Raw genomic sequence first — 24,464 nt, 5'->3', positions numbered from 1 at the left:
ATTTCGGTTCTTTGCAATTCAAACACTTTCAGAAGGATTCAATCCCAACACGGATGCTGCCTGAAGGTCAATAAGTTGTCCACTGGAAATATATAGAAATTTCTCTTTTTATCTTCTCTCTACCTCTTCTTCCTTGGTGGGGAGGGGTGGGCACTGGGAAATTTCTCTCTCTCTCTCAAAATGATTTTCCAGAGAGGGCCAACGCAATCGAACCTCAAATGCTTTCTAGAATGTACAATCCCAATCGTTCGATCACAGTTTCTACCGAAAATTCGTTCCATTGGTTTTTCTCAATTGTTTCCTTTTTGTTTACAGAGAATGAATTCGTAACTTTTCTGGGTTTTCCTTTTTTTTTCTTGTTTTGCGGACTGCCATGAAAAATCTTAATCGACTTTGCATTCTTGGGAAGGAGAAACAATAGAGTATTTCACATTGGAGGATCTCTGGAGTTGTTATGGTGGATGGAGTGCTTATGAGGCAGGAACTCCAATCATATTGAACAATGAAGAAACTGTTGTTCAATACTATGTTCCTTATCTCTCTGCAAATCAGTTTTTCACAAGCAATGCGATGAACCATAATTGTGGCTAGCCAATCACAGAGTGACACTTTGCGAATTGGAAGGATTGACGAACCAATTATCCAACCCGGACTGAACCATATGAACCCTGGGCAAACCAATTTATGCCATTCCTGATACTCAGATCGGATATCGGACATATACTCAAATAGATCACTCCATGGTCAACTGCCGAGTCTACCAGGACACTGAGGTCAGGAGTCTGCCTAGTTCACTTAGACAAACTCAAAAACTTGGATAACAAGCAATTAAATCCATGTGGTTAGTTAACCTGATCAAGTCCGTGCCAGTTAAGGTCACGCTTTTCTTGTGACTCCTAACCCGACAGGTGTCTTATCCTAGAGAAGACACCTACCCTTACATGGGACTTTCCCTACTGTCTCCGATCTGAAAAAATCATACACCGATCTACTATCTCAACCCTATAAATAGCAACCCCTACCCTCACTTCCTATTCTTTGGATTCAAGTATTTTATCTGTTGCAGAGATCTGACTTAGGCATCGGAGTATACTAACCGGTTCAGGCTGACACTCTTTAGTCTTGCTTGTGCAGGACAGCTCAGCCAAGTAGACATTTGCTTGGATTTCGTCGCAACACAATGCTACCATTGCTACCTTAACCAGATTCGAGTAACCCCCACTTAATCTTTTATGGTTTGGATTTCTTTCTCCGTTTTGTTAAACTTAGTAGGGGAAGACTTTGATTCTTACAGTTCAACAAGTTTAAAGCCCAGGTACTGCCATATCAGAGCTTAAACTTCTCAATGCAAACACTTTAGAAATTTCCTAGTGCCCACCCCTTTGCTCGGTGCAGGTTATCTAAGGGATTGGTTTTCTATATATATTTCAACCTCAAATGGGTTGTCATGGTTCTTTTGTCTTTGAGATCTACCCCATCTAGGTTTTGAAGATTTTTTGGGCATTTCGAGGTCATAGAGGTTTTGCTTCTTGAGTTGGGGAATACTTAGTTGGAGTTTAATAATGGTGGAACCAACAATAGGGGTGGGGGCATGGATGGAAGGTGGGACTGACAGTAGGACGAGGGGCGGAGTTGCAGGCAAGGGGTTGGAGGAGGAGGAGGAGAAGGAGGAAGAAGAAGAAGAAGAAGAAGAAGAAAAAAGGGGGAAAGTTGTCTTTTACAATTCAAAACTAACACCGTTGACCTTTAGGGGTGCGAATATAATTGTTCAAACAACAGGGATTCCTTGTAATTGAAGTAAAGTACAGGAGAGGGAGGTACATATAATTTACTCAAAAAAAATTCAAACATTTTTACAAGACGAGGTAGAATCAATGGGAAGAAAATGGGTTAAAGAGGGGAAAGGATGGTTATTAAAGTAGGGAAAGGAAAATAACATGAAGGGCATTTTGGAAGATACAAAAAAAGGAGAAAGGGCAAAAGAATGAGAAGCAAAGGGACTATACTCTCTTTTAAGGCTGAAAACGCGGGATCCGCAGGACATCTCGTTCATCTTAAATCGATGGTGAGGTGTTTGCATTCGTTTGGGGCTCTTATTAATGTAACGTAAAATAAATACCGTTGCTCTTCGCTCCGCTCCGCTTCCACCTTCATTCCTTCTCTCCCTCCGGCCTCATTCTTCACCCATTTGCCCAAAAAAAAAGAGAAAAAAAAAAAAAAAGCTTCTCCTTCTCTCCTATGGACATAACCCATCATCAACACGTTAACATCAACATCATTGTATTTCATCATATAAACCCATCCCAATCCTCCTCACATCAGCACCAATCTTTGAATGAGCCTGGTGGGTCCTTCTTAAGCAGTTTCAGATCGTCTGGACCTACCTAGGAGAGGGTATGTAATGATTCATTCTCTCTTTCTGCCCGCATCATTTCTTTTTTAATCTGTTCTATATATGGGCTTGATTTTTTGATTGTTTTTAGGAATTGGGTTTGGGAGAGATTTTTTTTTGCCTCTGCAACAACCTGATCTTTTGGGTTCTTCTTCTTCTTCTTGCCCCTCCCACCCCACCCTCTCTGAATCTGATGGCGTTTTCTACCGATAATCTTCATGGTCTTATCTTGGCCATTTCGTCGAGTTTTTTTATCGGAACCAGCTTTATAGTGAAGAAGAAAGGACTTAAAAGAGCAGGGGTTAATGGACTAAGAGCAGGTTTGTCATTTGTTTCCTATTTTGAATCACGAATTAGGAAACAAGAGTTTCGATCTTCATCTTGTTCTCTTTCTCTTCTATTGTTAATGATTTTCATCCCGAGCTGGGATTAGTTGTTCAGTTCCTTACTTCATGTTTATATTGAATTTTAATGATTTCACAACTGTGTTTTCTTTCTCTTCAGGTTCAGGGGGGTACACGTACTTGTATGAGCCTTTGTGGTGGATTGGATTGCTGACTAGTAAGTTTAATAGTTCTGGAACCTTGAATTAATAAAGAGCAAGTTTTACAATATTTTGCATGGTCCTTTTCATTTGGTTGTTAAGCTGGCATGTATCCTGACCTCAGAATGGTGTAGATTTGGTGGTTTGCAAAGCATTATCAATCATATCAAATTTCTTTAAAATGGGAAATCTACGGGGAGCACAAACTCAACAATAAATCTAAAGCTATAGAAACATACTTTCTCTATAGCTTGACACTTCTACCAATTTTTCCCGAGACATAGTTTTCTTAGTGGAGTTCCAAAACTAGAATAACTATGGCTTGAATATTTTTTTACTAGGACATTCACTATATTTGGGCATCTCTTGTGTTGGTGCTTCAGGGGCTTGGTCTGGGGATAGGAACCATATTTCTGATTGGAACTATGTGAAGCTATTAAATGCTTTTGTATTCTTCTAGCTGTAATTGGCTTCAATGCTTGTTTTATGGGGAAATCGATGGGATGAATTAGATCTGAAATGTGGTTCTTCTTCCTTGTAGATTGGAAGTCCTCCGTAGCCTAGATCAACTGCTGGACTTTGGTCACATTCTTATGAAAACTAAATAATGTAGTCTACATATTCATCTATTACCAGCTGGGTATTTAGTTTTCTTAAATTTCATAGTGTGAAAGTAAAAAAAAGAGAGAATTACTTAGCTATTGCCTCTGCTCTTATTCGAGTGGCATATACATATTCATCTATTACCAGCTGGGTTTTTAATTTTCTTAAATTTCAGAGTGTGAAAGTAAAAAAAAGAGAGAATTACTTAGCTATTGCCTCTGCTCTTATTCGAGTGGCATAAAGAACTAAAAGATTGAATTAACTACTCCGCTATCAAAGCTGTTATGCATGGCTTTCACTTTGTTACACGTTCCACAGTGCTGAGATGCGAGGAGCAGGCTAGTGCAGGCATTCTAGGACCTTTAAATTCTTGTGAGAAAATGGGTCTGTAAGATTCTATTTTATTCACTGATCTCACATCTTATGGAGGGACTGATAGCCAGAAATTATTTGACAATAAGTGCATGTGCAATCTTTTGAAACACTAATGTTTCTCTCCCAACCATCCAACTAGATGACTGAGGATTTAAGAATGGAAAGGAGACCCCAAACCATTCCCTCAATTGATATAGGCCAATTTAAACATTCTAGTGGGCATAGTTGTCAAGGCGTTAGGCGAATCAAGGCAGTCGATGGGTGAAAAAACTTAAGGAGACACCAACCAAGGCGACCCAAAACAAACCACCCGGATGCTGCGGCGCTTTGACATCCTTGCTATTGGTTTATTTTGCCTGTGAAATAAATTTTTATATATATATATCTGTGGGGACTTGAAATTAACCCTTTAGTATTATCTCATCTCCAGGAATAGTGACGGCATGATGGATGAATTTATCAGCCACATATGAGATGGGCACATAATTTTTTATGAGCAGAATATAAGAATATTCAGCCATTTTTATCGTTGTGAAATTGTATGCATTAGAGGGAATGGCAGGCTTGAATTTGAATGTCTTCAATGATGAAATTGCACATTTCCTAGAAAGGATGAAGAGGGGGGGGGGGGGGGGACAGTTTTTGGGAGAAAATACCTTCAAATGGTACAAATTCGCTTCCTAGTGAGTTTACATTTGCAATTGACATAAACGATAAAAGGGAGGGGGAAAAAATTACACTAGCCTTCTATAAGAAGTGCTGGAAAATCACAAAAGATCTTGTATAGGAATTGGAATTCTATGGAAGGGATGGTGGAATAGAAGATTTAATCCTATTTCAATCTCTCAAATTTCTCTGTTGGACCATAGAAAAGAATACAAACATGGTTTGTGAAATATCAAGATCAATGTGTCTCCAAACTTCGAGCTTTGTTTCCCTGCTGCTCTTTGGTCATAAACTGTTGGCATATCCAATGACAGTCTGTTTGGCTTCTCATGTAGTCTTTTTTCTCAAAAAGGAAAATCTTCAAGAATGTCCAATGGGGGTCGAACTGTTTAAAAACTCTACACTTTTTCACCTATAACTAATATATGAAAGATGTTCTGATCACCTTCTACCTTGACAAATACACAAGAAATTATTGTTGAGGTAATAAACCATAGCAGTTGTTATGCTTGTGCTTTTGCTGAATCTAACAGCCCCCCCCCCCCAAAAAAAAAAAAAAAAAAAACCTGAAAAAATGTCTCATTAACCTTGCCATAGAAATCTTCCCCCCCCCCCCCCCTGAAAAACTGTATGGTCTTATAATTACTGACTTTTTGGTTTTCTAGTGATTGTTGGTGAGGTAGCTAATTTTGCTGCTTATGCATTTGCTCCTGCAATTCTTGTAACTCCATTGGGGGCTTTAAGTATTATTATCAGGTATGTCATTAGATAACATTTCAATGCCTCCTCTTTCATAAAAGCATTTCTTCTTTCTCTAAAGAGAAGTTTTTTTTTTTATGCAGCGCAGTGCTAGCTCATTTTATGTTGAATGAGAAATTGCATATTTTTGGCATGCTTGGTTGTCTTCTTTGTGTGGTGGGCTCCACTAGTATCGTCTTACATGCTCCACAAGAAACAGCTATTGAATCAGTAATTCAAGTTTGGCAACTAGCGACTCAGCCAGGTAACTTTTCTAGTTCTATTCACCCAAAAAAAAAAAAAAAAAATTTCTAGTTCTAAGCATATCTCATATGGGTTTACTCACCCCAAGGTCCTTTGCTCATTACAGATTTTCCATTTTTCTTTGGTTCTATGTTGAGCATGAAGTCTTAGAATTCCTATTCATTGTGTACTATATATTCTATATCTCATAATTATGTATTTTAAGTTAATTAGATCTCATAATTACATCTTGCTGAATCCCCTCCTCAGTTTCATGATTGGTGCCTGTAAACTGACCTTTGAATTCTTGGTTCTAGCAGGTTTCATTGTTTACACTTGCATAGTTTTGATTATGGTTCTTGTCCTCATTTTCTTGTTTGTACCAAAATATGGGCAAACACATATGATGGTATACGTTGGAATCTGCTCGCTCATGGGCTCCCTTACGGTATGCTTCTTTTGCAGCTTGTACAACTGGAAACCAGACTTCCTGCTCCTCATTTTTCTCCAATTCTTAATGCTGTAGGTTATGAGTGTGAAAGCATTGGGAATTGCTCTGAAGTTGACATTTTCAGGATCAAATCAATTCAAATACTTTCAGACATGGTTCTTCGCTCTGGTTGTTGTTATCTGTTGTCTCCTGCAGTTGAACTATTTGAACAAGGTAACCTAGGAACTTGTTTTGGAAATGTGTTACAAAACCAGTCTTGAACTTTCATTCTAACTGTGCTTAAAGTGAAGTGATAAAACCATGGCATGTTAAAGGAAAGATGATTACAACAAAAATTATTGTTTCTTCCCATATACATGGAAGAGCAGAATCATAGGACCTCAAGTCATGAATGCTTAAACTTTGGTTAAAACTATTACAGACTTCTTATTTATTTAGTATTTAGTGTTGACTGTTATGCTGCCATTCATCTTTGCGTCATACTTCTATTTCCTTAGATGGTTGAATAGGCAGAGTCTGTGATGACTATTTCTTTTCTTTCTTTGAGATTATTTGACTCTTAAAGAGTCCCACCGTCTGGTTTTCAGTGTTCATTTATCAGTAATCACCTTCCAGGATAATGTTGATTGTCAATCTTCTAGTTCATCTCAGTGCAGCTTTCTGTGGCATAAAAAATTCTCTGCACCAACATTGCTATATTTGAAGCATGGGTATTTTGATTGTTGTCTGAGGATGTTTGCCTATTTTTAGTCCAAACTGTCTACATCTCCTACCAAGTACCAGTGCACCCCCCCCCCCCCCAAAAAAAAAAAAAAAAAAAAAAGGGGGGGGGGGGGAAGAAGATACTCCTTCGCTACTTCTTTTCAATTGTCTTTCTCGGCTACTTAGAATCCTAGATATCCCCAAAGAACCCTGTACTTTATTTAAAAAAAAATGCTAGGAATTACATAATGATTGTGATTGACTTGAGGAGCTCCTATTAACACTAATTCTGTACCTAAAAATGGGGCAAGTTTTTCCAGCTATTCAACGCATACTAGGGTTTTTCTTAAACAAAAAATTATAACTTCTGTATGGCTTAACAATTGACTGACCACTATATGTCCTTCAAAAATAAAAAGCACATTACAAATAACCCCAACAACTTACTAAACTTAAAGCTGAAACCATAAACCAATCTTGCAGTAATAAAAGACATACTTAAGCTCATAAATTCTGAAATCTGAGAAAATCAGGTTTAGGGTTTTAAGAAGAAATCCTAGCTCTTAAACTCTAGCTCAGATAAGGTAAATTCAATTTGAGTGGACTTTATAAACTAGATTCTGTCACTTTATAAGCTATATCTCTGAGGAAACAACAGCCCTAAGTTTCAATTTCGGTCACTTTATTTCCACAGGAATCAAGGACTAGCAGAGGTAAGTAAGAGAATAGAGACCAGAATAACTGGAGATAACCAGTGGAGTTCTCAGAAAATAAAACAAGGATTAAACTGGCGAAGAAACACAGGTTGTATAAGTTGCAAAAACAGGGTCTGAAACCAAAAACAGAGCATAAAAGAGAGTAGATAAGATGAAGCAATCGCATAAAAGAGAAATTTACAAAAGAGAATTGAAGGAAGGACAGAAAATAATAACGATAGAAAAGAGGAGAATTGAAGGACAGAAAATAATAACGATAGAAAAGAGGAGAACACAGGGATATCCTCAGCCCATCATGCTGAAACTGTAAGCACCCTCAGCCCATCATGCTGAAACTGTAAGCACCCTCAACCTATCATGCTGAAACTGTAAACACCCATAACAACATAACTAAAACTTAACTTCATTACCAAATATATGAAAATTCATGAACAAGCGCATATATATTATACACTCCATTTTTTTCGATTTAAATTGCCTGAAAGTAAGATAAACTAATGGCTTTGTTTATTTCTAAATATGATACCCGAAAGTAAGATAAAATAAGGGAGATATTTATTGTACTTTATAATTTTTGTCTATAAAATTGTGGAATATATTGGAGACCAACACATTTCTAATGTCTACTTCTATAACAACCATAGTTGTCAAGGCGACCCAAAGCAATGGGTATACGCCTAGGCGACAAGGCGGCCTAGGTACCCATGCTGCTCTATAATGCTAATAATTGTCGTTATTAGCAAGGGAAGTACTGTTCACTTTTCCCAACTCCAGAAGGCCCATTTGCCGGTGAGTGGGCCGGGGGGTTGAAAGGGCTGGAGCCATGGGGGGGGGGGTTGGGGTGGGAGCCCCCAATCCAAATTTTTGTAATGTATACTAGGGTAGTTTCGTACTTTTGCGTATATTTGGGCTTCTCTATGTGTAATGTAAATAGGAGGCGTGGTGGTCTAGTTGACCTAATCACGAATCTCCCTTTCTCTCCATCTCTCACAATCTCTCCTCTATCTCACGCTCTTCTTTCTCTTGCAGGTTTGAGAGTCTTTCTGTCTTTAACATCAGTAATGACCTAATTTGAGCAAAACTAACATATAATAAATAATAAACAAAGTATAGGATATAATATCAGGATATTCATAAAAAAGTAAAGCAATAAATTAAGTAATAGAAAAAGAATCACTTATATAACACAAGCTAATAAATAGTCAGAAAAAATCAATTTAATATAACACAAAGAATAATAAAAATGCCCCATAAAAAAAGTCCACCCATGTCACAGGCTAGCCAAGGTGTCCAAGGCAGGGGGTGCCTTTCGTGCATCCATAAAGGCAACAAGACGGCTAGGGCACTGAAGAGTACCTTGTCACTTGGGCAACTCCTTGATAACTACGATAGCATCTATTTCTATAATGAAAATTTTGTACATTCATTTCTTTTTAAAACTTTTGCACACTTAATGTCAAAACAAATAGAGCATAGAACATAATTTCCTAACTCAATATCACTCTAATTTGGCTCTCTTTAAATCTTATACCTCATTTAACCAGGTAAGGTCCTTTATAGGACTCTTACCCATGTTTTCCCTTATAAACTCATAAAGAAAGAAACCTAAAATAAATAGGAAATTGAAGTGATAAAGACTCTCATAGATCCTAGACACATAAACTCCTACTCAAGAGACCAAGGTTTAAAAACCCGGAACCGTACATGGGATCGGCCTCCATTGATTCCGATTCGAATCAGATCGAAGAATTGGTCAGAATTGGCCGGACCTCTACAAAATGAATCGGGAAGAACTGAAGAAGAAGAAAAGATTTTCACAGATCTCTGAATTTTTTTGGTGTTTCTGTTTCAAAGAAAATCTTGCTACAAGAGATATGTTCTATTGATCTTCTTCTGTTTTACTGATTAAAAGAAGGAAAAATGGCCAAAAATGAATATCCGAGTGCATTCATGATCGATCCAAAAGAGGGGTTTGAGAATCAGCATTAAGTAGAATTTCTTTTCTAATCGACTGATTCGGATCCAATTTTTTGAACCATGACAGACCACAAAAGAAGAAAAGAAAATGAGAAAAAGACTAAGAAAATAAAAGAAAAATAGAAAGAAGAGAAGTAGGTTTTCCAAATGTTGTTCATTTGTACCGAAGCTTGAAGTTCAAGTAAAGAAAACTCCTTGAGAAGCTGCTAGAGATGCTCCGTCTTACCAAAAAAGTGTAGAAGCACAACATTGTAAGGATCAAGGGCTGCAAAGAGAGAAGTGATCGCAAAGTAACTGAATGAAGAGGGGAACCAGGGGCTATGAAACAAAATAGAGTTGAGTCATCCTTTGGCTCTTTTCTTATTCAAAGGAAATGCAGAACCACCCTATAACAGTAACAACCACCCTATAACAGTAACAAAGAACCACAACTCTCAAGTCTATCTGAGGCCATATTGACCTATTGTTCTCATGGATGTCTTGATTCTTCATGCTTGGCTTATGCATCATGATATTCTTGAACTGGCTGTAATCTGGACATCTCGAGAAAGTAATTTTATTCTCTCTTTTCATTCTTCTCTTGGTCCTGAATCCCTACAATGTTTTCTTCTTCCTCGCCCCTGTTTTTGTTTCTTTAAATATAGGGACAATATTATGAATAATCTTTCAGTAAGACAAAAAATATTAAATGGTTGACTAAACTAGTAAGCAGGGAGAGGAAATATTGATTCTTAAATAAACTCAATGTCATAGTACCAATATTTCTATGGATATCTGTATCCAGAGCCTTTCCAGTTCCTTTTCTTTTCATCTCTTGACTGACATACTAACCAGAGAACCATGATAGAAGCCTTTATAAAAAGTATGAGATCTTCAGGGTGCAGATATTCTTCTGATCAGGTATTAACAATGACTTTCAGTCTTATCATAAGCCACACCAAGTCCTACCAGATAAAAAATTACTCCAAAATTATTTTTTTTTTGGGGGATTACCAATCATCTTCAATAAAAGTAAGTGTTTTCTTTTCAAATTGTTGCATTGTAGGAAAGTTGCAACTGCACCATATCAGTACCAAACCAATTTTTATTTTTGCTAGTAACCTGAATATATGCTTGTACATAGTTATGATTAAAACTGAAATTACCAGCCATATGATGTCTGATGTATTTTACCTTTGCTTGGGATATTTCAATCTCCTTTCAAATAAGCTATTCTCTCTATGTATCTTAGCAGTTAGTGAAATTACCAGTCACCATTAAGTATCTACTCACCGATGGTGCTTAATGTTCCAGAATTAGCTGTGTAGCAGTGTTCTTTCTTTCTTCCCCTGACTCTTGAAGATGCTTAATCTCATGATTAGGTTATATTTGCAGGCATTGGACACCTTTAACACTGCTGTCATATCGCCTGTCTACTATGTCATGTTCACTTCATTCACAATCCTTGCCAGCATGATCATGTTTAAGGTGATTTTTTCAATAGAAATTTGTGTTGTTTGGTTCTCTTTGTAAAGTCACTTTGTTTTTGTTAGACAACTTTCCTGATTATCTGTTTGCAAATCACTAATTAATCAAAATTATTCACATTGAGATAGTGATTGGTATAGCATACGCACATTATGCACCTCGGACAGTGGTGAGTGGTGTCATCTCTCCTATGATACCTGAAGCCTTCATTATAAACTTAGTACCTACACCGACGCTAAGACATTGCTATGGGTGTAGGATATCTGTTGGTTCCTCCATATCCTATCCTGCTTACTTTCTTTTCTTTTCCTCTCTTTTTTTTTGTTTTTTTTTTTTGGGGGGGGGGGGGGTCTGAAATGCGCCATTATCTGGACACCTACCCAACATAAACTATGGCCTGTTATTGTTACAAGTCTGTACCCTTTCAAAATTTGCAGTCTTTTGAACGAAAGTATATTTAAGTTCTTAATTCTATTCTTTCGTTGCTAAATATTTTCATTTGTGATATCAATGGCAATGCATTTAAGCTTTCTTGGATACTTGGAGATTGTATGCAATTGTTATGAGATCCATGTATCCTACATAGTCACAGAATCCATATTTGTCAGCTCCTTGCATCCTGAGATTTGATGCACAGATGGATCTGATTCCTGGAGACATACCCTCGTAACTAGCATCTGACTGAGGGTTTGGTGCACAGGGAGCTGTGCATGGACACAGATTCTGTTGCATGCATTCCATTAATCTCAACTGCAGATTGTAACTTCAATATCTAAGATCTCATAAAGCATGCTATGCTGTTGTGTCCTGTCATTGGTAGTCTTTATTTAGTTTAATTCATATATCTTCAAAAAATGCTTTAAAATCTGATCATTTTTATTCTTTCATTTCTGTCAGTGTAATGCTTGAAGCTTCTGATTAGGTTTGCACTAGAAAAATTCCTGCAAATGGTTCGGTAAGCCCTGTGGTTTCAAGATTCTAGGATTGGGTGCAACCAATTAGAATTTATTAAATTATGATAGACAATTAGAATTAGGATTATAACTTAATCAAAATTAGAATTTATGAAATCCATTTGATTTCGTTAAGTCATAACAATTAGAATTAGGAATTAGTATGCAAGAGGAAGGGGGGGGGTTAATGGATTTGGATGGTTTGTGAGGAGAAGGCAGAGAATTAAATTTTAGATGCCTAGGTGGGGAAAATGAAGGCTGAAGTTGAGGTGTATGGTATTGGGAATAAGGGTTTAGAACAGAAGAAAGAAAATACAGCAAAGGCAGGTGCATCAAAGGAAGAATATTTAGTGTTTGAGAAAAAGTGTATGGTAGAGACTAGAGAGATATCTGCACCCATATAGTCTGTTAAATAATGAAATAGGAATAGAGCTAATTCAAACAGAAGAGCAGGCCTAGATTTGAAGAGTACTAGAAAAAACAGAGAAGAGGAAGAACAGGATATTATAGAAAAATAGGAGAGAAATAGTAAGAAAGATAAAGAGGTCTTCTCGTAGGATTTCACCATGGGATTAGATCCCAGGCAATAGCATTTTCATTGAAGACAAGGGGGGTGGGGGAGAATCATGCACTTATAAGGAACTGTGGTGATAGCAGCAGGACTAGTGGGACCTGATAAGAATCTTAAAACAACAACTAAACCTAGACTTGAAACTATTGAATAATGCAGTCAGGTTTCTAGAAAGATTCCAGAAATAAGAACTACAATTATACCAGGATATATGTAGAATCAATAGGATAGAGTAGGGGCAAATATTGGATGAAACAGAACTAGAGCAAGGAAGATGACCAAGTCTAGCAATCTGAAATTGAACCATAAACAGGGGCTCCACCTGGTGTGGAATCAATAGAAATAAGAAGTACGAAGAAGAAGAACAGTAGATGAGAAGAGAGTAAGAATGTAAGATCACACTTGAAAGAACAGATCAGAATAATAAGAAGAAAGAAGAAATTAGGTCTGGGATACCAATCCCGTAAGCGTATCTCAACAGCTACAAAAACTCTTGAAAAAAACTCATAATTCTTTATGCAAAACATCTCCGATTGATGGGGGTTGTATACATTATAGATAATCTTTTAAATTCCTAAATTGTCTCATAAAAGGACTCCTAATCACTCTCTTATACTGACTTAAAGTAAGTAGACTCAAAATAGAAATCTTAAAAGCTATTTAGTGTCCTAATCTAACTAAAACACTTAACGACTAATCCCGTGTACTAACTTTATCCGCCACTTTACGGAATAAAGTAATTTCATTTCACTGAAACCAAAGAAAATAAAAACGCAACCTGTAACATAACTACCAAAAGCTTGTTTTCAGCTTATTAGATTGCCACCTGCCTTTTGTGGACCTTCTATACTTACGTCTAGGCCTCCATACGGGTTCAATTTCTAATGCAATTATATCGATTCCCCTGGTACTGGAAAAAGAACTCATCATTGAGTTTTAAATGTCCACCACTCGATCGCCATTTAAGATCAGTCTCCTTGATTCAACGATCCATCACTTCTCACGAATAACATGAACAAAATCAATAATTATCGGATTCTTGCTGTTGAAGGATTGTTGGGGGAGGACAAAATCCAAGCTTTTAATCATTGTGGGGATCTCGAATTTCTCCTCTTCAACAAAATTCTCTATGGGAGACTCATCAACTTCAATCAGATCGTCATTTGATTAATCTTCTAGTCGTTATTGTGGAACTTCATGTATAACTTCAATTTATTGACTGAACCCTGTTGACACCTTTCTATGATACTCTTTAAACTCAACAGAAGTAGCCCTCATGTCTCTCATAACTTTTTTGATTAAGTGAATATCATATTTCATTGAAAGTAGCAAGTCATAGATATGTGGATCAAATTTCATTGTCATCTTAGGTCTGGCTCTGAAACAAATAATTCAGTTCAGGTTTGTAGAGAGTTTCCAAAAACAAGAACTACAATTATACCAGGATTCATGTAGAGACAAGACAACAAAGTAGGGACAAATATTAGATGAAATTGAACTAGAATAAGAAAAATGACCACATCTAGCAATCTAAAAATTGAACCAGAAACAGGGGCTCCACTTGGTGTGGAATCAAGAAGTAATAAGAAGAAGAATAGTAGAAGAGAAGAGGGTAAGATCATACCTAGTAAGAGCATATCAGAATGGGAAGAATGAAGAAATCAGGTCTGGGACACCAATCCCGTATTCAACAGCTCCAAAACTCTTGAAAAAACTCAAAATTCTTTACTCAAAACGTGTCCAATTAATGAGGGTTGTATACGTATAGGTAACCTTTTAATTTTCCTAAATTGCCTTATAAAAGGATTGCTAGTCACTCTCTTACATTAACTTAAAGTAAATAGACATAAAACAGAACTCTTAAAAGCTATAAAGTATCATAATCTACTAAACCCATGCACTAACTTTATCCCCACTATGGGCTTTTAAATTATGCCCATTACAATGAAACTCAAGTAAATAAAAGGCCCGACCTATAACATAACTAACCAAAGCTTGTTTTCGGTTCATTGGACTGCCTCTTGTCCCTTGTCAGTCTTCTAGATTTACGTCTAGGCCTCCATATGGGATCAATGTCTTATGCAACTGCATCATTGACTCAAATAGACTAAATTCTATCAACAATAGTTGGCTTGGTGGTCCACAGTCAAGTGTGTGATAGAGGGAGGTCACATTTTTGAATTTCCCCTACTGCAAAGTTTTAAAGTAATTTCCCCATTGCCCTGTATTTCCATATTTAATGTTGATGTTACCTTCATTTGTCTTTTCACCTATCCGAAAAGAAGAGAAAATTTCCACTAATAATCTCAAATTTGTTTATGATTATTCCTAATTAGAATGAATCCCTATAGATTCAATGCCCAAATCCAAATGAAAAAAAAAAAGGTAAGACAACTGAAATGCATCTTTCTTTTATTTAATGCCTGGACTGTTGGGATGATGGAGCCATGGATAAGCACCTTGTGTTATCTTTTGACTTGGGAAGTTGGGATTGCAAATAATTGTTTTTTCCCCAGCCGCTAATAACTATTTTATCAGAAAAATTAAAACCACATTTGCTTTTCAGGGACTGATAAACTCTAATAGCACTAGATAAAGGGCATACTTTGATTGATCCATTTTTTTTAATTGTATACTGTCAGTGTCACTATTATATGGTTTGCATTGGCAAATTTAGGTGGTCATGTTCAAACACTCTTGTTGTCTTCTTTTATCATCTTTATTACTATTCAGTCATTCTAGTTTGGCACTGTTAGGTTCTGGGAAATATTTTGTTCTATCTTACATATTTTAGGTCTGTTGGCTACAATAGGAGATTCAAAAGCATGAGATAACTTGTATTCTATACAAATGAAAGATTGGGACTAACAAGTGCAATACGTTTGCCTATTTGAAAATGTATCTCTGGTATATCTAGTTCATCAATAGAGAAGTCTAACCACCTATTCTGAAGGATGGACAGTGTGTTGAGAACTTCAGTTAATTCCATGTCTTTTTAATGACTTCAAAACATATGCCAGTTATATGATCTTGCCTCATAGGAAATGCCTTTAATGGTCTTGCTGTTTGTATACATAATAGTTGTGACTTATTGTTGACAAAGTTTCCAGTTTGATTACTGCAATTCATGGCTGTCGATCTGATTTCTTGTTACTGCTTCAGGACTGGAACTCACAAGATGTATCACAGATTGCAACTGAAGTATGTGGCTTTTTGACTATTCTTTCCGGGACCTTCCTTCTCCATAAGACTAAGGATATGGGTAATGATGTGTCTACACAGTCCTCTATTTTTGCAAGTCCAAACACTGATCCCAATATCTTCAGAAGTCCAAACAATGATTCTCTGATCTTCACAAGTCAAAACAATGTACCTCCGATCTTCACAAGTCCGAACAATGAACTTCAGATCTTCACAAGATCAACTTCAGCCTCCAGTTCAATCAAAATAAACACAAGCTCCAAATAGGCATATTATACAATCACATTTTGACCGTTGATTTATAATCTCCTGAGAGTTATACCCCTTAGGAAAATGCTCTCCTCTAATTACAAAGAAGCAAACGGACATGTAAATGGAAGAAGAATTCAAGGATGTCTAGCTGACTCTTAACCCACACTGACAATTTTTTTTTCTTCGAGGTCCAATGGGTAGAAAGCATCTGCAGAAGCTTATCGAGTGCTCGTCATTGCCTAGTGATGCTAAAATTTGAGGTTGTTTTCTGCTAGTGTACTCTGCAAAACCCACCACACTTGATAGTTATTAATTTCTTCAAGGAATTTAGTGTTTGATTATGTGTCATTACTATTATGGGTGTTCTTTGGGATGTAATAGGAGTTGAGATGTATAGATTGAAATACAAACTTCATGTAAGTGTTGATTTGTGCACTCTGTATTCGAACACTCCATATAAAACAACCTTGTGATCTTTTGAAGCTTATTCAAGATATCAAGCATTTGTCAACGTATTTCTTGAGTTGTGTGTTTACTCATATTCCTAGGTCCATCAACAATTTTGCTGATACCTTGGCCAGGAAGGCCCTTTCAGTAGAGTGTGTGACAAGCTGGCCTACTTCCACTCTATGGGTGTTCAATCTTTGTACTTGTGACTCCATGCGTTTATCGCACCCTGAAAAAATTTCTCATCACCAAAAGATAAAAAAAAAAGATCTTGTGAAGCTCATCTCAGTGTGAAATTGTGTTCCTTTTGTTGCACTACATGTAGGATACATATATCCCCAAAGTGCATTGGTTCAAGTAGAACCTATCATTCTCTATCTAGGCATAAAAGTTGAACACTAACCTAGTAAGTGAAAAATTAAAGTTAAAAAAGTAAAAAATAAGAGCTAAAATTATGGATCATCCAAACTACAAGCAAAATGAATTCAAGTTGGGAATATGATTGAATTTTTGCACATAATTTGACATGTGATTCTTTATCCATCCAAATGGCAAAAATGAAGTTGCCACATCATCAACAATGTGAATAAAACAGTTGGGACATGTTTTTAAGCATGCAACCTGTCCATGCTGCCACATTTTTGCCATATGGTAGTTATATTTTCGAATTGTATCGTTATTGAGTAATGTTGGAGAGAGCACAAGCTATAAAACCAAAAACACCCTCCACATTACCAAGGGTAAAATATATATTTTTTTTTACAGAAAAAAAAAACTATAGAAGAATCGATTCCTCATCAATTTCACTAAAGTTTAAAGTATCAGTATCGGGTTTTATATTAAAGGGTGAGTTTAAGAAATGTATCATGTATTGGACAGGTGCAAGATATGCTAAAGATAAGTATGAAAATGATTAAGATAAATGCAAAATACATTTTTGAAGTATAAAACATTATAAATAAGTAATATATAAAATATATCATATATAAAAAGAGAACAAAGTACAACCAGACAAATGCATTCAATTGATCATATAAAAGTGATGAGATTCCTTACATGTACTAATACCAACTTTTTTTTAGGAATTGTATTGGTGTCGTAACATTTCGGACCTTAAAGGAACTATACACATTGATTAGTATCGACAAATACTATAAGATACTTAAACCTTGAATCTCAGTCTATTGTCTAATAGAACAAAAAGCCTTTTTCATTATTTTTTGGGAAAGAACTCATGTGTGTCTTATCCCTTCTCTTTGGGCAGATGGAGAACCTCTCCTTCTCCTTCTGATTTTAAATATTTTTATTTTTTTGTTTTACACAAGTCTAGTCTAATCCATTTTTGTTGCCTCATTAAGGAGGGAACAAAAATATCATATTTTGAAGTAGTCATTGTTAGAACCCAGGGTTTCAATCAAAACCCTAGCAAAAAACTCTGTATGAATCTCTAGAACACAGTGGGATGATCAAAAGAGAAAGGAAAGAGATGTGTACCTTTCACCACGTATGCTGACGTGGAATAAATAGGAAAACTTTTGTGTGTTGATGAAGAACATGAAAAATAATGTAAGACCACGTAGAAACTTGGACAACCGCGATGACGATCTTTTACAGTTTTTTAGACTCACACAGAGCTCTCTGAAAAGAGAATATAACTGCAGGGATCCTCATTAATAGTATTTATAATACTCCCCAAACCCTAGTCCACATTCCACAATGGGACGGTCTGGCTCGTCTCAAGAATAAATAGCAAGTCACATCAATCCATGTATTTCTTGATTCCCATCAATGATCGACCTAATAATTAAATAAATCCACAAATCGTTATTGGGAAAAATCTAATAGTATTTGCTATTATAACTTGAGTTGCCTATAATTGAAGCATTGATCGTGCTCTAATAAAATTTAGAAAGTATTTTTTTTTTTTTTGATAGAAAAATTTAGAAAGATAAAGTACTCTCTTTTGAAAAACCCAATCATGGTGGAATAAACTTTTATATTTTGATCAAACCATGTATGGGAGAACTGTTACCTCAAAAATCACCAAAGCAATGCCCCTTTAGCTCTTCCACAATATAGCAATGAGAATAACACGTCGTTGACAACAATTGCTCGATTGTTTAAGGTAAGAATCTTCTACACACTTAATTTGGGGTTTTATGTAGGGCTGTAAACGGATCGGATTCGGTTTGGAAAGTGCTATATCTGCATCCACATCCGAGTTGCTATCGGACGGATTCGGATAGTGCTAAATGGATACGGATCGGATATTTTATCCATTTACATGTAAATATAGCTTTTCGGATAGCTATAGCCTATCCATATCCACATCCGTTTAGCTTTCGGACGGATTCGGATAGTGTTAAATGGATACGGATTCGGATACGGAAACGGATTTTGACTATTCATTTACACCCCTAATTTTATGTGAAAACCCAAATAACAACACAAAGAAAGTAGAAGAGGGAGAGTGAAGAGGTGGTAGAACCCCTAATTGAATTAGGGTTTCTCCGTCCATGATTCTTATAGAATGGAAGTCAAATATTATTAGTTTCCTAAAAGATCAAGGCATTCCCAGATTGCTATAATATTGGGAGGAGGTAGATCCCATTGGGATTACTACCTAGAATAGAATTTAGTAGAATCTTTAATCCCATTAAAAATAAATTATATATACATCCTAGATAATGTAATACTAATATTTCCCAAAGAAGTAAATAATTACGAATTAATCTCTCCACTAATCAATATCACATTATAGATTTTAGGGCATGTGAACAAAATATTGTCTCACCCTAGTGTGTCGTAGTGTATAGAGATACTGAGTCAATGATTGGACCACCAAGAATTTCAAAATATTTGTAAAATACTATTAAAATATATAATATTGGTTATATATATATATATATATATATATATATCATACTGACATACTATCATACTATTATGCTATCATATTATTATATAAGTGTATGAACTCATTTTTCGTGATTACTTTTTTATTTGATTATTTTATTATTCTTATTTATTTAAATACTTTCAATCTCTTATTTTCTTTCAATTATTTTTTTCTTGATTTATCCAGTTTCTTGGTACCCTTCATTAGCCTTTTTTTTATTTTTATTTTTAATGTAATATATATATATATTATTTCTCCATTCATCCAAAAAGGACACAAAAAAATGGAATCCTAGAAACACCCTGTCTCTCGCCCCTTCCAAGCCGTTCTGCTTTCCAGAAATAAAAAATAAAAAATCCTGGTAACACCCTCTCTCTCTCTCTCTCTCTCTGTTTTCTATTTTTTCCCACAACCTTACCGGTGGACCTCCAAATCCATGGAGGACGAAGCTCCTTCGCACTTCCGGACTCCCTAGGCGGTTCCACAGAGGAGAAGATCGATCCAAGCTTTTCTCACTCTCGATTGCACTATTTTCTGTTCTTCTCAAAACCTAACTGCCCTTCCAGATCCACAGAGGACAAAACGCTTTCATTGTTCATGGTTTGAGTATTTACACTACCAAGGGCAAAAGTAGAAAGCCAAGGCTCTTTGATCTGAGAAGACTTCGTTTTATTAACAAGGACAAACACGGGAAAAAGGAGAAAAAGAGGAGAAAAGTGAAAATAACGCCATTTAGGGGCACCGTCTCATTGCAATTCCATTGGGGCCGCCGGAGTGAACAGGAATCCCGGGCTAAGTTCCAGCATAGTGAGCAGGTTGTATTATTCAATCCCGTACTATTGTATTAATTCGTTTGTTTAGCCTTGAGCTTTGCAGCTCTAAACTTCCTGCTATGGCGAGGATTCAGTAAAATGGTTGTTACATCTCCTCAGCTAAAATGCATTCGAAGGACAGGATTTCCTATTTCTATGATGGTAAGTTCGTCATGATTCGACTCTTAAGGAAAGCATCAGAGGCAACTCAATATATTTAATTAATCTAGATATCCAACTAAAAACAATAACAAGGGACATCCCGATTAATATAGATACACATAATCGTGTTAGCTGGCCCTTTTTAAATAATGCCAACCTTTCCTTCAGTCACATTGTTTGTAATTCAAAGTTATGCATCTTGAATTACTGAACCTTTTGCGGAGTTGTCTTTATCATCTATAGAATCCCATTTGATTTTTTCTCAATCCCAGTAGAAGACCTGTGGTAGTTAATCAAGTTTGATCTTAAACTGTTGCCATCTCTTATGACGCTGTCAAGCATGCCAAGGCATTAGTTGCCTCCTCATGTTACCTCTTCATTGAATCATGTAACACCTTTAGTTCAGCTCTGCTTGCTTGCTTTCTTGGGGTTGTCACTAATTTGTTATGACACTGGTTGATTGTAATGGGAGACTTCGATTAACAAAATGAAAGTGATGGTTGCTCATCTGTAAGAAACCTCAAAGTTACTAATGCAATGCTAATCTAGGACCAGTGTGATTCATTGAGAGACCAGCTTGGGTCAGGATTGCAGGCAAGGAGTGAAACTAGATTTCAAAAGACTTTTAATAACATAGAATCTAAGGTTCAGCCAAATTCTGGTCAAAGGCTTTAATTGGATGGGAGAATATAATATACAAAATCAGGCTTAATACAATGGTCAGATTCTTAGGAATCGAAGATTTCTTCTTGAAGAAGGTATTCCCTAATCTGAGAATCGATGGAAGGTTCAGGCAAACCCCTGTTTTGATTTTTGGAATCTCAGTGGTGTTTTGTGCAATGAAACTGGTTTTTTTTTTTTTTTCTTTTAAAAACATTGGACTGAAATTGTGATTCCCTCATCATTGACATTTTTTCAAACATTCATAGCTACTGTGCATGTGTATCTGGTTCTGAATTTATATGTCATTACTCTCTCCCATTCATATTCATATGACATATGTCGAGTAACTTAAGTTCGAAATGTTGTATCTATAGACTTTTTTTGGCATATTTATTTGATGACTAATCCTTTTTTTTTGGCCTGTACGAGAAAGCATTAAGTATAGCAGAAAGATCAACTATTTGCTTTTCATGATTAATGTCTTTCAGGTATCTGATATGGTTATTGTACATAACGTATTCAGTTGTTGGAGTTACTGATGTAGCATCTTCATATACCCTTACATCCCTCTTGGCTCCTCCATCCCACTCTCTCCTCTCTCCCACCGTAACAATATTAACAGGATTTTTGGTCCCATTGCTTCGGCTACATAGTGTCGAAGAATTACACATCTTCACCATTGATAATGACTTCTTTTAAGTAGAGTCTTCCTGTAGTTTCAATTTTTCATTGGATCTTGGCTGTCCCGGATAAATTTTCAGGAGCCTAGAATAGTGATTAGTTATTGACCATTATTAATGGACTGTTATTTCTCAGGCCCATTCTTCAATACACAATCGAAAACTTCATGCATCAGATTGCCCTTGAAATAGATTCCATTGATATGCTGACACTTTTGGGAATTCTGTACATACTCTCTAAAGGTCTATTCTATTGAGATTCAGATTCATTGCTTGGTTTTGTATCTGTCATTTCTTTTCTTTTTTGTTTTTTTAATATAATTTGTTATAACTTCGCGACATATAATCACAATAGAGGAACCCCTGTTCTATTTTTGGTTTTGTACCCTGTTCTATTGGATGCTAACTATCAGTGTCATTTTTGTGGGTTTTTTGGTTTAAGTATGCAATTGAGAGATCATGTTGGATTATTTTTATTTAGGTCTATGGTATAACTCTAATTTCTCTCATATTTGTGGGGAAGGAAATATGTGTCTAGGGTTTATTGTCCTGTTTTTCTCTGTTCTAATTTACGTTTCTGGATATTGGTTCCGTAGGTAGTAGTTGAAAATATGAGTCCTCAGTTGTCCTGTTCTAATTTATGTTTTTTCAATCTACTCGGTTGTTCCACTTAGTTAGAAACCTGATATTTTGGGAAGTGAACTAGGTGAGGCAGAAGGTATGTTAGAATATTTTTAGCTTTTGACAACTCCAATATTGCCAATGGATAATGTATTGACCTAAAAATTAGGAGCACTATACAAGGTGGCATGTGAGATTGGCATGGGGGGTTCGTATATATAGAGAGTGTGGGTGGGATTTGCATTGAAACCTCCTTCATGTGAGGTTTGGGTTAGAAGGAATTTCCGGTCAAATTCATCTTCCCAGCCTCCATCTTATTTTGGTTGATGGAGCAATAGAGGACTAATTTAAGTGCTCAAGGGGACTTTGACAAAGGGATCCCTACTGGTCATATTTCATTTCTTTTTATCATCATCGTTGAAACAGAGTTTAATAATACCACAGACAGAAAAGGGATGCACAGTGGATATCATTTAATTGGAAGTTAGATCATCACGAAGCTTCTTTTTCCATTTGGGGAAATTGAGCAGCGAAGGCCCTCTTTAAGGAATCAATAGAACAACAATAAAGGAGTTCGGTCAACATTTCTATTTAGCAATAACCACAAGTTAATGCAACTTAAATTCAATAAGAAAGAAGGATAAATTTTCTTGGTCTCAGTAGGGTATTATTTGGTATTTGGTCTCTGCTTTAATTAGGGCTGTATAGTTTCTTGGTTTTTTATTAATCTTGGTGTCTAATTCCAAACATTAGTTGTTAAAGCTTTTTAGGTTTTCACATTCAAAGTATTTGGGCTCTGTTAAGCAATTGAAGGTATGGTTTTATCAATTTAGGTACCATGTAAGTAAATCATCCAAGAAATATAAGATTCCTTCCTTTTGCAGTTATACTTATGAATTTGTCTCTTGAGCTATAATAGGGGAAAATTCTACTAAATTTGGATAGCGGAATTTTATGGCTCTCATGTCTCTTAGTTTAAATTTGGTCACTATATTTCTAGGGTTATTTTATTGTTCAATATTTCAATCATAAACTCTCAAATGGTTACATACAACCTATAACGTAGAAATCCTTTTGGATTTGCATACTTTGACTTTTATTACATGATGATTGTTGTTTATTCTATTATTTCTTGATTTCCCTTAGTTAACAACTGCAATATCTGAACTATTACACCGTACAAGGTAAAAAGAAAATATTAGTTTTCCTTGGAAGCAAAGAAATTATGCTAATAGTTTAGACATCGAAGTTGTATTTAAATGGTCAAGGTCCTTTTGCAATTCCCTAAGGTTTCCCACTTCCTGTAGCAGCAAGATTCAGAAGCTGATGGTAGAAGGAAAGGACTCAAAAGTTTCTTGGATAAGTCTGCCCTTAGTTCCAAGTAGATCAGAGGCATTTGAGCTTGTTGCAAATTTCTTTTATGGTGTAACATTGAGATCGCATCATCAAATTCTGCAATGCTAAGGTGTGTGGCTCATTACCTAGAAATGACAAAGGAGTTGGCAGAAAACTGAAAAGAACTTGCAAATCAAAACTGAAATCAATGAGAGATGGTGCTCTAAAGGCATGAAACTTCACATTGGTGTTGCAGGACCCCCCCCCCCCCCCCGCCCCAAAAAAATGAAAGAATTTCTTGCATTAATATATATGGAGCTCAAATGTGACATCACAATAGTAATTCATTAAATTTCTGTATAGATTTTATTGTAAATAGTTGGCCGGTAATCCACAATTAAGCGTTTCATTATTGTAACTGGTTGCATTGAGGGTTATCTTTCTTAAGTATAATGTTTATCTAACCCCCTCAACCATCCATATTCTGGTTAGACCATTTCCTTCCCATAATATTGTTGTAATCTTTCTTGAAATAAATCATTGATTTAACGGTGTGCCTATATAGAACAAATCCAGTAATTCAAGGAGTATTCAGTCCTTGGCTTTGAATTACTAGAGTTATTTTTCTAAATGCAATAACCAGTTTGTCTTGATGCATCAAAATGGTCTGAAAAAACCCTGGAAAACCTCGTCTTTAGAAGTACAATTTGCTCATTGTCCTTTACTTCTTTTCCAAATCTGCAAATGAATCATTAAGTACCCTGAAGTTTTCTCAGTGTGCCAAAATTATGCAAAACAAATTCACCCTAAGAAAAATTTTTTATTCAAAACAATGTATGGAATATTATATTACTCTGTGTTGTGATAAAAATCATATTTCAAACATATGGATAACAATTTGCCGATTAATCAAAGAAAATTTAACAAATTAATCAGGAGAAACTTGTTGGGTCAAATTCACCCTCTCCCTTGCATAGATCTCTCTCTCTCATAT

At 36.0% G+C, this 24,464-nt stretch overlaps 1 protein-coding gene across 1 annotated transcript; it reads left to right on the top strand.

The window, feature by feature from the left end:
• Positions 1 to 2,554: 2,554 nt before the first annotated feature.
• Positions 2,555 to 16,202, top strand: LOC122655832 (probable magnesium transporter NIPA2). Its single transcript, XM_043850193.1, has 8 exons — positions 2,555 to 2,712; positions 2,897 to 2,953; positions 5,246 to 5,336; positions 5,423 to 5,583; positions 5,882 to 6,009; positions 6,088 to 6,225; positions 10,782 to 10,874; positions 15,561 to 16,202. Exons 1-8 carry the CDS (start codon positions 2,586 to 2,588, stop codon positions 15,864 to 15,866), a joined length of 1,101 nt encoding a protein of 366 aa, XP_043706128.1. The 5' UTR covers positions 2,555 to 2,585; the 3' UTR covers positions 15,867 to 16,202.
• Positions 16,203 to 24,464: the final 8,262 nt, after the last annotated feature.

The sequence above is a fragment of the Telopea speciosissima genome, chromosome 3 (assembly GCF_018873765.1).
Source record: "Telopea speciosissima isolate NSW1024214 ecotype Mountain lineage chromosome 3, Tspe_v1, whole genome shotgun sequence".
Taxonomy (NCBI): Eukaryota; Viridiplantae; Streptophyta; class Magnoliopsida; order Proteales; family Proteaceae; genus Telopea; species Telopea speciosissima.
This window is presented reverse-complemented; position numbering and strand designations above follow the sequence as displayed.

Bases quoted from the DNA above. Each gene is read 5' to 3' on its own strand.
- LOC122655832 (XM_043850193.1), top strand. From the start codon at position 2,586: ATGGCGTTTTCTACCGATAATCTTCATGGTCTTATCTTGGCCATTTCG. The intron at 2,713-2,896 runs GTTTGTCATTTG...CTTTCTCTTCAG, and splicing joins GGTTAATGGACTAAGAGCAG to GTTCAGGGGGGTACACGTAC. The intron at 5,337-5,422 runs GTATGTCATTAG...TTTTTTATGCAG, and splicing joins GCTTTAAGTATTATTATCAG to CGCAGTGCTAGCTCATTTTA.